The sequence below is a fragment of the Acromyrmex echinatior genome, unplaced genomic scaffold (assembly GCF_024713525.1).
Source record: "Acromyrmex echinatior isolate Ae372 unplaced genomic scaffold, ASM2471352v2 Scaffold20, whole genome shotgun sequence".
NCBI lineage: Eukaryota > Metazoa > Arthropoda > Insecta > Hymenoptera > Formicidae > Acromyrmex > Acromyrmex echinatior.
In genome coordinates, this window is record NW_028259054.1 from 403975 (window position 1) to 416677 (window position 12703).

Genomic DNA, 12703 nt, shown 5'->3' on the forward strand with positions numbered 1-12703 from the left:
CGATGCGCGACAATACTACGGAACGGGACTTCGACGTAACATGCGATCCGCGATAACGACACCGATAAGAATTGACGAGGCTGTGGCCTTGGCGGACGCCCCGGAATTATCCCGACGACAAGGGCCGTTCCGGGAGGCGACACGCGTACTCTACTCCCGCGAACTCTAATACACGATCAAACCACGTGCACTCACTCGCATTTCCGGTACACAAATACGATATCTACGCCTCCCGAACGCGGAACCCGGCGACTGTACATGGGCGACGTTCGTCTCACCGGTTCCCTTGCAGGTGCTCCTAGCTGGCCTCGGAAAGCTCTCAATCGGTTGGCGTCCTGCGTCCTCTCTTCGAGCGGGCCACAGCAAGTGCTGGCCACTAATCTTCCCGGGCGCACGCAGGGCTCGTTCTCCCCGCGAGGGGGCCTTATCACCTGCTTGGCTTTCCGCTACTCGCGGAAACCGCGTTATGTTTATCGCATGTGTCCTGGCGCGCGAAATTCGAGAGATCACTGTAGTCTTTCTCAGGCCGCCTCGTGGCTTCGAGGCGCCTCTCCGGGGCTCTCGCCGTCCTTGTAGCGCAGAGTGGCCTTCCCCATCAGGTCGTGCTGGCTCTCTATCCGCTTGGTGCCTGGAAGAGGGTGCGATAAGAGGTGCTTTGCGATAATACAAAAGAAAACGTAACGAATGCGGGAAAGATATCACCTGCGTGCGACTCGGGGCCAGGTATCGTGCCTCCCGGCGGTCTGTCCTCAGCGGTCGCCTCTGGACTCTCAACCTTTGTCGTCCTTCTTTCTCTTCTCCCCGGCGAGATTGCGTCACTCCGCCAAGGTCGCGGGGGTCGCCAGCCTCTGTAACCCTCGGTATGGGAATACGCCGAAACGGAAAATAAAAAAACGGCAGCGCAGAGCGCGCAAGATACGCGAACGACGACGCGGGAGAAGCGCAGGTGCGTCCGCCCCCTCCCCCCCCTCCCCGAAAGAGGACCCAGGACGCTATACTGCACTATTCGGTCAGGCCATGCGGCCCTTGTGACGGACGGAAGACGTCACGTCACAGTCCTTAACATATGTCCTGAACAAAAATCTCAATGTCAAAAAATCATGACTCTCTAAATTCAATACTTTTTCGTGTAGAGACGTTTAAAGCGAAAATCATGATTATACCATGTTTCTTTACGAAAAGGACTCAATAAAAAATAACTTTATTATAGTATTTTGGAAAGCTCTTGTCATCGGCTATTACATTCTGGAATAAAAAATAAGGTATAAGATAGGAAACAAGACCATTTTAATGTTAAATAACATTACTTTTAAAATCCGAAGCGCCACTACGGTCTGAGTATCGAGATGTTGAACTAATATATATATTTTCAAACAAATGAATTAATTTCAGAAATGATAATTACGTGCCGATATGGTTGTCGGCATTAAACTCAATTGATCTGAAATATTAATAATCCCCCCAAATTTCCCAAATTAATCCTAAAAAACTATAGTATACTTATTGCGAAAAATATTGCCTCGGCCGGGAGTCGGACCCAGATCTCTTGCATTCCGTGCAAGCGTCATCATTTCTGAAATTAATTCATTTGTTTGAAAATATATATATTAGTTCAACATCTCAATACTCAGAGCGTAGTGGCGCTTCGGATTTTAAAGTAATGTCAAAAAATAAGATGTTCCATTATTAAAAAATCGACGTGACTTTGATCTGATCTTGGCGACGCCACTTAAAGTCAAACTGATAAGATCAGTAAATAGATCTTTTCAAGCCCTACAACTTTTGTCTGAATACTTTTACGATTGGATCTTATCCTGCAAAGATAAAAGGATGGTACGGATTGTCTGTATATATCTATATAAACACCCGGTATATATATATATATATATATATATATATATACACAAATATACAGGGTGTTTAGAAATTAGTTAGATAAGTTTTTCGCACAGAGGCAGAATGAACTAAACTGAAAAGAGAAGTCTTCTACTATTTTATAATTGTCGAAATAGTTAACGAGTTATTAACTTATGAAAATAGTCAAATTCCAGTTCACCGCAAATGCAAGAGTGCGACAGGATAGGACTGCCCAGAGAGGTGAGCCGCGCATGAGTAGGCACGTAATGTCTAGCGATGGCAATTGCCGCTTATAAACAACGTGTTTAGCAACGGCGGACGTACGCTTCACCGCGCGGGGCTGGTACTACCCTGTCGCGCGATTGCATTTGGCAGTGGGCTGGGTGAATTTGGCTATTTTTATAAATTAATAACTCGTTGACTATTTCGACAATTGTAAAATGGTTGCAATAATTATGAAATGGTAGAAATGACTTTTCTCAGTTTAGTCTATTCTATTCTTGTGCGAAAGATTTATCACTAATTTTCAAACAGCCTGTACATACAAGGTGGTTCCAACTTGTGGCCCCACTCGTCTTGAGTAGGTAGAGCGGACTAAAAGTCCTCTATTATTTTGCAATGCTCACAATAGTTAACGAGATATTAACGTTTAAAGATAGTCGAATACGTGCATCCGCCCGACCTACTATTATCGAAGGTACGGCCCATCGAGCGCACGGCGCGTGAATCGCGGAGTTGGGATGGCCTAGCAGGCGTGCCGCGTCGTTCGAGCTTAGAGGCGATGAGTGGAGCGCTTGGCCCACTCCCCGCGCGCCAAGCTATTAATGGCGGATATTCGGCGCTCTAGAAATATCTCGATTGCGAAAATTGGAAAATGATCAAGAACTGTTCAAAAAATTCAGTTTAGTTCGTTCTGAAGCGTGCATATGTACATACAGAAAAATGTTACATAAATATTATTTTAAAAAATTAGAAAACAAAGAACATAAAAAACCACAGCACAGATTGTCGGTTGTGATAATCAAACTTTCAACAATAAAAAAATTTTTAAGCGTTTATCAATACAACATATCAATCAATAAACAATTAAACGTTTCGGCCACAATCTGGCCATCTTCAGTAATTAAAAATCTTCTTAAGGCGCAAATTTACATTTAGTTGAATTAAATACAACAGTCGGTTGTTAAAATAAAATAAAAGTGTTCTTATTTGTGTGAAGATACATCGTACAATAATCTTACAACGCCAGTTTTCATATCCGGACAATGTAGAACAAGAATTTCCAGATTCTAATCAGAATAAAATTGTATAACGTTAATCTCTTATACTCGAAATATAAAGCATAGACACATTATCTGTTTTACAGCTAAAAAACTAAGCGGTGGATCTCAAATATCACTTTTGCACACTTAAAATTTAGTCGTGACATTGTGTGTTGTTACTAGTCATAACATGTATTTTACCACTATTTATATACCGAGTCAAAACTCTCGAAAGTTCCAGAACAATTATTGAAAGAAAAGGAGAACTTACCTAAGAAAAGGAAGATAAATATCAGGCAAACCTTCCGTGTCACTTTGCTTATTGATAACTCTTGTTTGTTTTTTTATATGTATCATTTCCGAAATTCTTCTTTTAATCAAAGATTGTTCCGTGTCTAAAATTTCTATATTCTCCCAATCCAAGTCATATCCCGCTAAGACGATGACGCGAAACAACGGAGATCTCAGAAGACGGTTTCCTTACATCCGCTTTATGTTCCTTTATCCGAGTTTTTAATTTTCGCTTTGTTTGGCCCACGTATGATGATCCGCAATTTTGACAGTTTATTTTGTAGACTAATCCGCTTTTTTCATACTTGAAAAGAGAATCTTTTCCCGTCTTAATAAACTTATTCATTGTATTCATAGGTTTATAGGCTATATTAAACCCATGAATATGTGAAAGTTTTTTGAACTTTTCAGATACACCACCAAGATATGGTATCGTGAAAAATTTTTTTGAAATAAAGTTCGAATTGTTTTCTACACGGTTCTCTTCCAAGTTAATTCTATTCGCTAATGTTTTAATTCTGTTGTTTATGGTGGAGAAAACAAATTTCAACGGATAACCATTACACAAGAATACATTAATTAATTCAACAATGTTTTTTTCCTGGAATTTAGGATGAGACAAAAATATAATTCTATCAAGTTGACCGATGATAACACCTCTTTTATGTATTAATGGATGATTTGAAAAAAAGTTTAAATGTCTTCCCGAATTAGTAGGTTTTTTATAGATTTCAAAGATTATCTTTCCTTCTTGTTTCATTAATTTAACGTCTAAGAAATTTATACCATTTTCGTCACCATAATCAACAGTAAATTTTAGTCTTTCGTGATATGTGTTAAACAATTCCAGAAATTCATCAACGCTTTCTTTATGCACGGCTAATAAGATGTCATCCACATAACGAAAATAAAAAGATAAAACAATATTATTCTTGGTAATAATTTCTTCTTCCAACTCTTGTAAAACCATATTAGCGAATATCGGAGACAAAGGAGAACCCATTGGCAAGCCGAAAATCTGTTTAAATATTTTATTGTCAAACGCGAAAAATGTGGAGTCAATTATGGTCGTAACCGCTTTGATAAATTCGTGCAAAGGAATTGAAGTCACATTACCACTGTTATTCCACCTACGTTCAATATTACTTATAACTAATTCAGTCGGAATATTCGTGTACATGGAAACAACATCAAAGGATACAATACTAAAATCCATATCCATAGCTTTGCCATTAAGTTTATAGACTAAGTCTAAGCTGTTCTTTACATAATCGAAATTATTAACTATATTCTTCTCCAATATGGTTTTTAGAAAGGTCGCTAAAGGATAAAAAGCGCTGTTAATGCAACTAACAATAATTCTTAGAGGGTGACCTTCCTTATGAATTTTTGGCAGTCCATATATCCTGGGAAGTTCGCCGTCAGAAACATACAATTTTTTATATATTTTTATATATTTTTATATATTTTTTGAGTCAATATAACCTTTGCTTTTCCAATATTTCAATAAATTTCTGATTTCTGCGGTAATTTTATTAGTAGGATCTTTTTTTATTAAAATGTATGTGGAATGATTATTGAGAATGTCATACATTTTTTCCTTGTAACTATCACGGCTCAAAACCACAGTGGTATTGAGTTTATCAGCTCTAGTGATTAAGATATCTGTATTATCTGAGATCAGTCTCTTCACTTCCGCTACACTTTCACTCAAGACAGTGTTTTCAAACGATTTGATATTACACTTATTAATAGATTTTAAAATCTGAACCGTTTCATTTCTAATATTTTTGCTTGTGTCATCATCAGCTTTGAAAAGGTTATCTTCCACATGTTTGATAAACTCACATGTAATAACCTTCATATTTACCAAATTATTAGGTAAATTAAATTGCTGACTTAGCTGTACTACCATTATGGCTTTATCAGAGATAATATTGCTTAAATTTATTAGCCAATGTTCGTTAATGTTACGTATATCAAACGACTCGTTAAATATGTCCGGAGTGATATTAATATTGTAACCTGAGTAAATTTTATTCGAATTCGTAACCTTAGTCAAAACTGTATTAAATTTTGAAGGACACTCCACCTATCGTGAAATGTTGTAATTAATGCTGTTAATTTTTAAAATTTCTTGTCGAGTATGTTTGGCCCCCAAATTCGAGATTTTTTTGGAAAAGCAAAGGTTATATTGACTAAAATGTATATAAAAAATTGTATGTTTCTGACGGCGAACTTCCCAGGATATATGGACTGCCAAAAATTCATAAGGAAGGTCACCCTCTAAGAATTATTGTTAGTTGCATTAACAGCGCTTTTTATCCTTTAGCGACCTTTCTAAAAACCATATTGGAGAAGAATATAGTTAATAATTTCGGTTATGTAAAGAACAGCTTAGACTTAGTCTATAAACTTAATGGCAAAGCTATGGATATGGATTTTAGTATTGTATCCTTTGATGTTGTTTCCATGTACACGAATATTCCGACTGAATTAGTTATAAGTAATATTGAACGTAGGTGGAATAACAGTGGTAATGTGACTTCAATTCCTTTGCACGAATTTATCAAAGCGGTTACGACCATAATTGACTCCACATTTTTCGCGTTTGACAATAAAATATTTAAACAGATTTTCGGCTTGCCAATGGGTTCTCCTTTGTCTCCGATATTCGCTAATATGGTTTTACAAGAGTTGGAAGAAGAAATTATTACCAAGAATAATATTGTTTTATCTTTTTATTTTCGTTATGTGGATGACATCTTATTAGCCGTGCATAAAGAAAGCGTTGATGAATTTCTGGAATTGTTTAACACATATCACGAAAGACTAAAATTTACTGTTGATTATGGTGACGAAAATGGTATAAATTTCTTAGACGTTAAATTAATGAAACAAGAAGGAAAGATAATCTTTGAAATCTATAAAAAACCTACTAATTCGGGAAGACATTTAAACTTTTTTTCAAATCATCCATTAATACATAAAAGAGGTGTTATCATCGGTCAACTTGATAGAATTATATTTTTGTCTCATCCTAAATTCCAGGAAAAAAACATTGTTGAATTAATTAATGTATTCTTGTGTAATGGTTATCCGTTGAAATTTGTTTTCTCCACCATAAACAACAGAATTAAAACATTAGCGAATAGAATTAACTTGGAAGAGAACCGTGTAGAAAACAATTCGAACTTTATTTCAAAAAAATTTTTCACGATACCATATCTTGGTGGTGTATCTGAAAAGTTCAAAAAACTTTCACATATTCATGGGTTTAATATAGCCTATAAACCTATGAATACAATGAATAAGTTTATTAAGACGGGAAAAGATTCTCTTTTCAAGTATGAAAAAAGCGGATTAGTCTACAAAATAAACTGTCAAAATTGCGGATCATCATACGTGGGCCAAACAAAGCGAAAATTAAAAACTCGGATAAAGGAACATAAAGCGGATGTAAGGAAACCGTCTTCTGAGATCTCCGTTGTTTCGCGTCATCGTCTTAGCGGGATATGACTTGGATTGGGAGAATATAGAAATTTTAGACACGGAACAATCTTTGATTAAAAGAAGAATTTCGGAAATGATACATATAAAAAAACAAACAAGAGTTATCAATAAGCAAAGTGACACGGAAGGTTTGCCTGATATTTATCTTCCTTTTCTTAGGTAAGTTCTCCTTTTCTTTCAATAATTGTTCTGGAACTTTCGAGAGTTTTGACTCGGTATATAAATAGTGGTAAAATACATGTTATGACTAGTAACAACACACAATGTCACGACTAAATTTTAAGTGTGCAAAAGTGATATTTGAAATCCACCGCTTAGTTTTTTGGCTGTAAAACAGATAATGTGTCTATGCTTTATATTTCGAGTATAAGAGATTAACGTTATACAATTTTATTCTGATTAGAATCTGGAAATTCTTGTTCTACATTGTCCGGATATGAAAACTGGCGTTGTAAGATTATTGTACGATGTATCTTCACACAAATAAGAACACTTTTATTTTATTTTAACAACCGACTGTTGTATTTAATTCAACTAAATGTAAATTTGCGCCTTAAGAAGATTTTTAATTACTGAAGATGGCCAGATTGTGGCCGAAACGTTTAATTGTTTATTGATTGATATGTTGTATTGATAAACGCTTAAAAATTTTTTTATTGTTGAAAGTTTGATTATCACAACCGACAACCTGTGCTGTGGTTTTTTATGTTCTTTGTTTTCTAATTTTTTAAAATTATAACCACATTTATTTAAGATATAAATATTATTTGTTTCAAGTAAATAATAAGAATATTTTAAAATTATATTATCAAGGAAATATTGTTTGTAATGATATAATCGTTACTTAAAAGAAGAAAAATAAAAATTGTGTTTTCTTTTAGCACTAGAATGATATTTTTCTGCATTTTCGATGTCCGAACTTCCATGAGCGGTAGTGCAGAAAAATATCATTCTAGTTAAGAGAGAACCCAATTTTTATTCTTCTTTTGAATAACGATTATATCATTACAAAGAATATTTTCTTAATAATATAATTGTAAAATATTCTTATTATTTATTTGCACCTGCTAGGCCCTTCCTGCTCCTCGCAGCCCGCGCGCCGTATGCTTGGTGGGCCGTATCTTCGGTAATAGTAAGTCGGGCAAACGTATTCGGTTATCTTTAAACATTAATATCTTGTTAACTATTGCAATCATTGCAAAATGGTACAGGACTTTTCGACTCAGTTTAGCCCGCTCTACCTGCTCAAGACGGATGAAGCCATAAGTTGGAGCCATCCTGTATACACGAATTGTATATGTATATATATATGTATATATAGAGAAAGAAAAGGAGAGGGAGGGAGGGAGGGGGGAGAGAGAGAGAAAGAGAGAGAGAGAGAAATTCATATATTTGATTTGTGAAGAAACTTGGTACAACCATAGATTTCCACTTTAAACGTCTCTAAAAAAGTATTGAATTTAGGGAGTCGTGCCCATTGAAACTTTTGTTCAAAACGTTAAGGACAACAACATATTTTAATTCCAGTCAATTTAAACATTTTCCATAAGATTTGTGCGAGGTTCTTTGATCAAGAATTTGCAATTAAAAAATATTTTTTATGAGAGGTATTTTCTATGAAAGTATTATTATGATTGACATGTATGTACAGGGGTGGACTGGGACTAAAAATATTTCCGGGCAAATGTTAGTAGGAGCTCCATATTTTAAGTTACAAGTTTTAAACGTGCCATGTATTTTAAATAGTAATTTATTTGTTTATTTATATATTTATTTTTGTGTATTTATATATTTATTTTTTTATTTATTTGTTTTATTTAAATAGGAATAAATAGTCAAATATTTAAAGTATTTAAGATAACGGCATGTTTTCAACAATTAAAATTAAATAGTGTCGACAAAATTAATCAAGGGATTCTTAATCAAAAAGATTTTTTTCAACTGAATCACCCATATTGGTTTAAAAAAAAATGTGTTTTTAATATTTTTCTTGGGGGATTACCGCAAGAATCTTTTCTCTTAGGAGCTCATCGGGGATTTACCCGACTGCCCGGTAGATTAATCCATCTCTGAGTATACAGATAAATGATTTTTATTACATTTGTGACAGAAGTATAAAAATGATTATATTTTCTGCAGATTCCGCCATGTATTACATCACCTGCAGATAGCATAGATTCTCTCAAATTTGTTTCAAGTACACCAAATTTTCCAACAAGATCTGATGATTGGTCTCTAGCTACTCGTATAGCAGTTGCATCTGTAACATCACAGGGTACAATGGGTGGTCTTATTGTTGCCGGCTTTGTATGTATAATACTATTTATAATTTACTTTTATATCTCTCTTTTATATGTATACATACACGCGAGCGCGCATTAATAGAAATAATTATGCAGTATAGAAGGAGCCGTCTTCTGATGATGACTCTGACCTTGACTTATATTGTCAAAGTCATAATCCTGAGTAACTTTCAACAGATTTTAGCCGTCATTTGTTCGTTAAAAAGTTATTAACAAAAAAGTTTTAAAAATGGCGTTTCTTTTCTATATAAAAAACATTCTCTGCTTTAAAATAAATTTTCTGCTTTATAAACAAAAATTTTCTTCGAAAATATTTTATTTTAATACATGTTTTTAAAGAAAGGAGGATGTTCAAAAAATCTGATGTTTAGGTCTCTTGCGGAATCTTAGTTATTCAAAATAAGTTTTGTGTCTCATACATAAGAAATAGTAAAAATTTTATATCCTAAAAATGCGGGGAAAGTAGATATTTTTAATGTTATAAGTGTTTTCTTTTGTAAGTCGAATTTTTACTTATATACACTATTCAACAAAAAAAATGGAGAACACTTTAGAACACGCTCAAATTTGTGTAATATTTAGAACATCGTAACTCGGGGAAAAATTAAAAAACTATTTAAAGGCTTGAAACATCTACTTTCGAAATCGGTAATTAATATTTCAATCTGACTGATTCTTTATGAAGATATATGAACACAAATGGATACCCGAATCTGAAAATTTTATACAAATTTTATGAAGGTCTATGGCATGAAATATCCTAAATATTTCATTGAAGTTTTAATAAATTGCAATAATGTATCCCTTCCCTTAATCTAGAATAGTATAAATCATGTTAAAACGCAACAGTTTACGAAATACTTGTTTATGATTTTTCATGCGCGTTATATACCTTCCCTTTATAAACTCGAGTAGCAAGAATAGTTCAATAGAAGTAGAATTTTATCGGAAAAATATCAGCATTTCTTTTCACGAAAGTCTCGAAAAACTATCAAAAAAGAAATGCGAATGTTCGAGACTCGAGACTTGTGAAGAAAATATGTGAAAAAAAATCGAATAGTTGCAAAAAGCACATTTTTCACTTATAAAATGAAAGATATTGATTGTATGAAAAAAAAATCAGTATAAAAAAATGTAGGTATTTGAAATAACTACAAAATAAGAAACATTAAAATCGATCTATTAGTTTAGTAGAAAAAAAAATAAACATCTTTTGATGAAAAGCCCTTTTCTTCACTCTCTCTCTCTCTCTGTTCGTTGAGATTTAAATGCAAAGCTTTGAAATTCTTGTACAATGTGGTCTTCGTAATGATGAATAAATCTAGCCTTGAACAAGCCTGAAAAAGTTCATAGTTTTTGCAATAAGTTACTATATTTATTCACTAAAAAACTTGTCTGCGGAAAACTTAATTTCTTCATCTTTGAGCAGTCGCACAGTAATTTACAGGGTGATTTTTTTTCTTCAAGAATTGCACGTACACTTAATAACAAAATGATTTTTTGCAGTTAAACTATTATAAAATTTAAAAAGTAGATATCTTTTTTCGTATAAAAAAATGGAAATAATTTCGGATCATATCAAATAGCCGTGTGAAGCATTCGAAATCTCACATTTTTCTACGAATTTAAAAAAAAGATTACCCTCCGATTATTAGGAGCCGAGATAACAATTTTTTTTCAAAAAATCACCGTAGCTCTAGTTTTTAAGATTAAGAATTTCGTCTGGCACAATTTGTTAAGGAAGAATTGAATTTGCTGTTGAAAAATTCTCGAATTTTTTGCTACCGAAAAAGTTGGTTTAAAACCATTGGAAAGTTGAAGAAACGTGAGCGAGGCAGAGTGCCGGGCGGAGTGAGGGAAGAGTTGGCCCGCAGTTGAGTGGGGAAGATCGGTCCGCTCGGCGATTCGTGCGTATTTGATTTCGTACGTTAAAATTTGCTAAATTTACATTTTCTCAGCAATAAATTGATGTGGAAACCCGATTTTTTAAAAATCTAGAATAGCTCGACGGGATATAAACAAATAGCTTAACCAAATGTTTCGCAAAGTAAGTGTAACCATGAAATTTTTAGTTTTTTGTTTCTCGAATTTTTATTTTTTCTGTTTATTATTAAAAAATCACGTTTTAGTATGGAGTGCGTGTCTGTGAATTTAATTGCAGATACAAATATGACATACTACTGTGGGCAAAAAGTATCGATAATTTCAAATTTAAATTTCCCGGGGTTTCCGATAGGGACAACCGAATTTATTTTGAAGTTGGCAATTCTGTCAGTGACAGCTGCGCCAAGGTACACGTCAAAATAGTCATTAGTGTTTGAGATAAGCGTCTGTTTGTAAGCACGTAAAAAGTGATTTGTCGTTTTTTGAAATGTCTGAAATTATGGAACAACGAAGTGCGATAAAATTTTGTGTCCGGAATGGAATTTCTGCAGCCGAAACGTTGAGAATGTGTCAGAAGGCGTACGGTGATGGCGCTTTGTCACAAGCAAGAGTTTTTGCATGGCACAGAATGTTTAAAGAGGGCCGAGAGAGCGTTCAAGACGAGCCACGTGCCGGACGGCCATCCACATCAACTGATGTGATTCACGTCCAAAAAATCCGAGATTTGGTGCTCGAAAATCGTCAACAGCCAATACTATTTGGGTGTTATGCGTCGTTTGCGTGATGTCGTGCGCCGAAAAAGACCAGAATTGTGGGCCGACAACTCTTGGCTCCTTCACCACGATAATGCGCCGTCGCACACATCACTCGTAGTTCGTGACCATTTCGCCAAAAACTCAACTCATATCATTCCACAACCACCGTATTCGCCTGACTTAGCACCATCTGACTTCTGGCTGTTCTCAAAACTCAAAAGGCCACTCCGTGGACACCGTTTCGAGACGATTGAAGAGATAAAAGAAAAAACGACGAGTGAGCTGCGGGCCATACCTACAGACGACTATGCGGCATGTTTCGAAAATTGGAAAAAGCGTTGGCACAGTTGCATTGCAACCGGGGGGGACTACTTTGAGGGGGATGATACGAATGTGGATGAATAAATAAAGAATTTTTGAAAAACAAACAAATTATCGATACTTTTTGCCCACAGTAGTATATAAACAAATAATAATTTGCCAAATGTTAGCGTAACTGTTGAATATAGTTGCAAAATATATTTTTCATGTAACACTAATTTATTTTTATGTATGCGAAAGTTAGTGTCTTTAACAGTTACGCTAACATTTGGCAAATTATTTATTAATTATTATAACTAATAGATCGATTTTAATGTTCCACGTCTCATTTTGTAGTTATTTCGAATACCTTCATTTCCAATACCTATTTTTTCAAACAATCAATATCTTTCATTGTATAAGCGAAAAACGTGCTTTTTGCAACTATTCGATTTTTTTTCACATATTTTCTTTACAAGTCTCGAGTCTCAAACATATGTATTTCTTTTCTGATGGCCTTTCGAGACTTTTGTGAAAA

General features: G+C 34.7%; 1 protein-coding gene and 1 long non-coding RNA gene across 9 annotated transcripts in view; both read left to right on the top strand.

The window, feature by feature from the left end:
* The window catches only part of LOC147906557 (uncharacterized), a 270166-nt gene that overhangs the window by 168975 nt on the left and 88488 nt on the right, over positions 1-12703 (top strand). The window lies entirely within an intron of this gene.
* Marf (Mitochondrial assembly regulatory factor) overlaps positions 1-12703 on the top strand; it is a 203599-nt gene that overhangs the window by 159492 nt on the left and 31404 nt on the right. For all 8 annotated transcript variants that reach the window (XM_087416305.1, XM_087416299.1, XM_087416298.1 and 5 more), the window contains one exon: positions 9063-9230. In XM_087416305.1, the coding sequence (XP_087272431.1) occupies positions 9063-9230 (168 nt within the window). The remainder of the gene's footprint in view (positions 1-9062; positions 9231-12703) is intronic.